This window comes from Erigeron canadensis, chromosome 8 (genome assembly GCF_010389155.1).
Source record: "Erigeron canadensis isolate Cc75 chromosome 8, C_canadensis_v1, whole genome shotgun sequence".
Lineage (NCBI taxonomy): Eukaryota > Viridiplantae > Streptophyta > Magnoliopsida > Asterales > Asteraceae > Erigeron > Erigeron canadensis.
The window spans coordinates 13,912,775-13,916,683 of NC_057768.1; the positions used below are offsets into that span (position 1 = coordinate 13,912,775).

The following is a 3,909-nucleotide window of genomic DNA, read 5'->3' on the forward strand; positions in this document are numbered from 1 at the left end:
AAATATAATATATACCGAAAAATGATTAACAATGTTCTTAAAAATATACCTAACAAATTAAAGGGATTGAAATATAATGTTGTTAGTTAGCTAAGCTTAAGTGTGAAACACTCACATATTATTTTTTTAATTAATAAAAATCAGAGGGTCATGTTTTAATTAAAACTCAACAAATATTAAAAAATTAGTATGTGAGTATGTGTAAAGTTCTACACTTAAATATCAGACAGCCTTATATTCACTTGTATTATGTATTTTCTTTCCCTTGGTTCTTAAAGCATATATTTAGGCATCAAGCATATATTTAATATATGTATTATGTATTTTCTTTCTCTAATTGGTTCCTAAAGCATATATTTACATATATTAATATATTAATTAGGCATATATAGTATTATCAATGTCGTCTATTTTTTATTTGTGCTGTTCTTTTACAACTTTTATGAGGACTTTCAAACCTTCGGACCACTTCTTAAAACAAGAGCCATGAGTCAAATCATAATAAGCGATCCACATCAAATATTTCTGAATCCATGTATTCCATCAACATAAAGTACTAAACTAGATTCAATTCCCGTAAATAAATCTAATATTACGAGTAATATATACACAATGATCGTATTGTATCTCAAATACTTAATACAAATACGTGTGATGATCAACACAATCTCTCCGCAAATCGCAACAAATTAATGATAAGAATCTAACATTACATATATATATATATGTATGATTGTCTCAAACAAACAAAGGAGTTTGATTTGAAAAGCCACTAGCACTTGTAGTACCATTACTATGAGATGGATGTGTAGGTGGCCTACTACCATAACTTAATGAAGAACAACAAGCCCTTGAAGAAGATGTCTTTTTATTAAAAAGCTTTGAAGAAGATGCACTTCTTGTAGGTGGTGGTAGCATTCTTGACAATCCAACATAACTTTTGCATGATTTTAGTTTCTTGTTGTAAGGGTTTTCTGGTTTTGCAAGATCTTGTAAACATATCACTTTTGATAGAGATGTGAAAGATTGTGATTTCCCTTGAAAGTGCTTAGATAATCCTCTCCTGTTAAAATCATGTAACATATACATTAAGTACAAGTTCAAGATATACATACATCTAATTTGGGGTTTTGACTTAATATACAGTATATATATATGATGAAAATATTTTGAAGTATGACATACTTGGAGGGAAGTTGTTGAAGTAGATCTGACATGTCACCCAAGGCATGACTATCATCCGTAGAAGGACAACTATCTTCAAATGCATCGTCAGATTCATCATCTGACGATACAACACTCGAAACATCCGATGAAAATGAATCATCATCTTCTTCTTCTGCTTTATGATGATGATCATTAGCCATCATTCCAAAGATCTTGTTTTCTTGATCAAATGAAGATGAACCTAATTGCATCTGCATCATAGTCATCGAGAAGTAGAGCTTATTCTCAGTGATATTGAATCGCTTAAAATAGTAAAGTCTTTCCTGAGAAATGAGAACAGAATGGGGTTGGTTTTTTTTATGAATGAATGGAGAGTAATACTCACTTGTTTTCTTGCTTATGGGGAAACAGGGAAAGATAAGGATAATGGATTTTAAAGACAAAAGAGGATAAGGGTACAAGTGGTGCATGCGTTATTATCAGTATAAATGCTTTGTTTCTATTTATGGTTGTACATCGTAGTGGCCAAAAGAAAAGATTCGGTGTTATCCACTTCTATATTTGGTGGGGCCCTTTTTTATTTGGTATGATCGAGACCACCTCACACACAATAGGGGGTTTGCTTATTAGGTATGGCCCGTTGCCCCGTATACGTATGGCTGTCTTAAATTACACTTAACTACCTAACTTATGGCTACATACTCTTATTATATAAAGAAGATAGTCACGTAGATTTTCTATCAGAGAAAATTGAGTACCCAATTTATTATAAAAATAAATTAATTTAATTAATTTTTTTTAGACTTTTATAAAATACTCAACAAAATCGTAATAAAAAATGAAAATCGCAATGAGATTTTATAAAATCGCATAAATATTTTGTAAAATCGCATAGAACATTTATAAAATCCCATAAAGATTTTAAAAATCTAATAGAGATGTTGTAAAATCGCTATGAGATTTTAAAATCTTATAGAGATTTTCAAAATCTTTATGAGATTTTGACTTTTTCTAATTTTGATTTTTTTTTTAAATTTTGATTTTCACATTACCTTTTTTGAATTTTTTTTTAGACTTTGACTTTTTTTTTTAGATTCAAAAAACACAATGCAAAAATTAAAATCTAAATAAAAAGTCAAAATAAAAAACAAGTCAAAATCTCATAAAAATTTTCAAAATCTTTATACGATTTTCAAAATCTCTATGAGAGATTTTGAAAATCTTTATACTATTTTACAAAATCTTTATGCGATTTTCCAAAATCTTTATGCGATTTTCCAAAATCTCTATGCGATTTTAAAATTTTTTATGCGATTTTTAAAATCTCATTCCAATTTTCACATTTTATTACGATTTTGTTGGGTAATTTGTGAAAATCAAAAAATTTTTGGCTAATTTGGTATATTTTTTTAAAAAATTGGGTACTAATGCTATTAACTCTTTCTATTAAAGCTAAACTCTACTTCATGAGTTTGAAGAACGCAAAAGATATGTTAGATTTTGCACATTTTCTTTTATTTTTTCATACTAGTTGTAACTTTTTGTTTCAAAGCTCTCAAAGTTCGTCCAGTATCTATATTGTTAGTATCGCTAAAATATCACGACAATGAGTACTTTATAAACATTAAATTGTGTAACGTTTTCTCAATGTCGTCTTGGTAGTATCTGCGGTATTAATTAGTTACTCTGATAGTATTTGAAATTGTATTTCTTGACTCTTATTAATCTCTAACCTCTTGTTAGTTAGTCATTTGTTATTTTATAATATACTAGTTAATAACCCCGGGTTCAACCTGGGCATTTTAATTAAAACTTTCAAACAAAAAATATATATAAAAAATATATGTAATTTTTGTTATTGAAATATTATAACTTGATATGAACATAATGAATCGACCAATACAATGATATATAAAATAATAATACTTATTTCGTTAATAAGAAATAAAAGACATTTCATTACATTATATATATTTATATATTTTTTCAAATAAAAGATTAGGAATTTTAAATAAGCATTAAATGGGGTTCTTTTAAATATGACATCATAAATAAGAAAAAAACCTTTTTAAATAATATGTGATCTTGACACATAATAATCTTTTTAAAAATACTTTTAAAAAACAATTCTTCTTTATTATATATAAAGATAAAGATAAAGATTTACCCTTGAAAAAAATGAACATACAATATTTGTATATTACAAAAATTATTACAATATACCCACGTATATCAATTTTAAGTCCTAAAAGACCCAAATGATGAACAAATACTATCTTCTAACGAATATCTATAATATAACTAAAAGATGGGTTGGGAATACTTGGCACCCCTAATTTACCTTCCTGTTAGCCTAATACCTTTTCCTTATTAATCTTTTAGCTTAATACTCCCTCCTCAATAAAAATGAATTAAAACCAACCAAAAAAAATTGACATGTGACAAGATAGAAACATATGGGGCCAAATTTCATAAGCAAATACTCTACAAAACAAACAAATTTAATCTAAATTCAAGTCCTAACCTCATTTCATTTCATCTTAAACCCACAATCATTATTCATCATCGATCATCATCGATTTTAAGATTCGGTTTCCATTTCTTTCATGCATCCCCCATACTTACTCTATTTTAGGAAAACAAAGAACTAATAGATAGATAAACAAATTTAACAAAACTAATTAATAGACTTTGGAGATAATCTACACTTGCACATTGCTTGTAAATGGTTCATGCTTTTGT

General features: G+C 27.5%; 1 protein-coding gene across 1 annotated transcript; it reads right to left on the reverse strand.

The window, feature by feature from the left end:
- Positions 1 to 571: 571 nt before the first annotated feature.
- LOC122579217 lies at positions 572 to 1,575 on the reverse strand. Its single transcript, XM_043751336.1, has 2 exons — positions 1,186 to 1,575; positions 572 to 1,063 (listed from the first exon to the last, which is right to left on the reverse strand). The coding sequence occupies exons 1-2, from the start codon at positions 1,431 to 1,433 to the stop codon at positions 739 to 741; spliced, it is 573 nt and encodes a 190-aa protein (XP_043607271.1). The 5' UTR covers positions 1,434 to 1,575; the 3' UTR covers positions 572 to 738.
- Between the last annotated feature and the right edge of the window lie 2,334 nt (positions 1,576 to 3,909).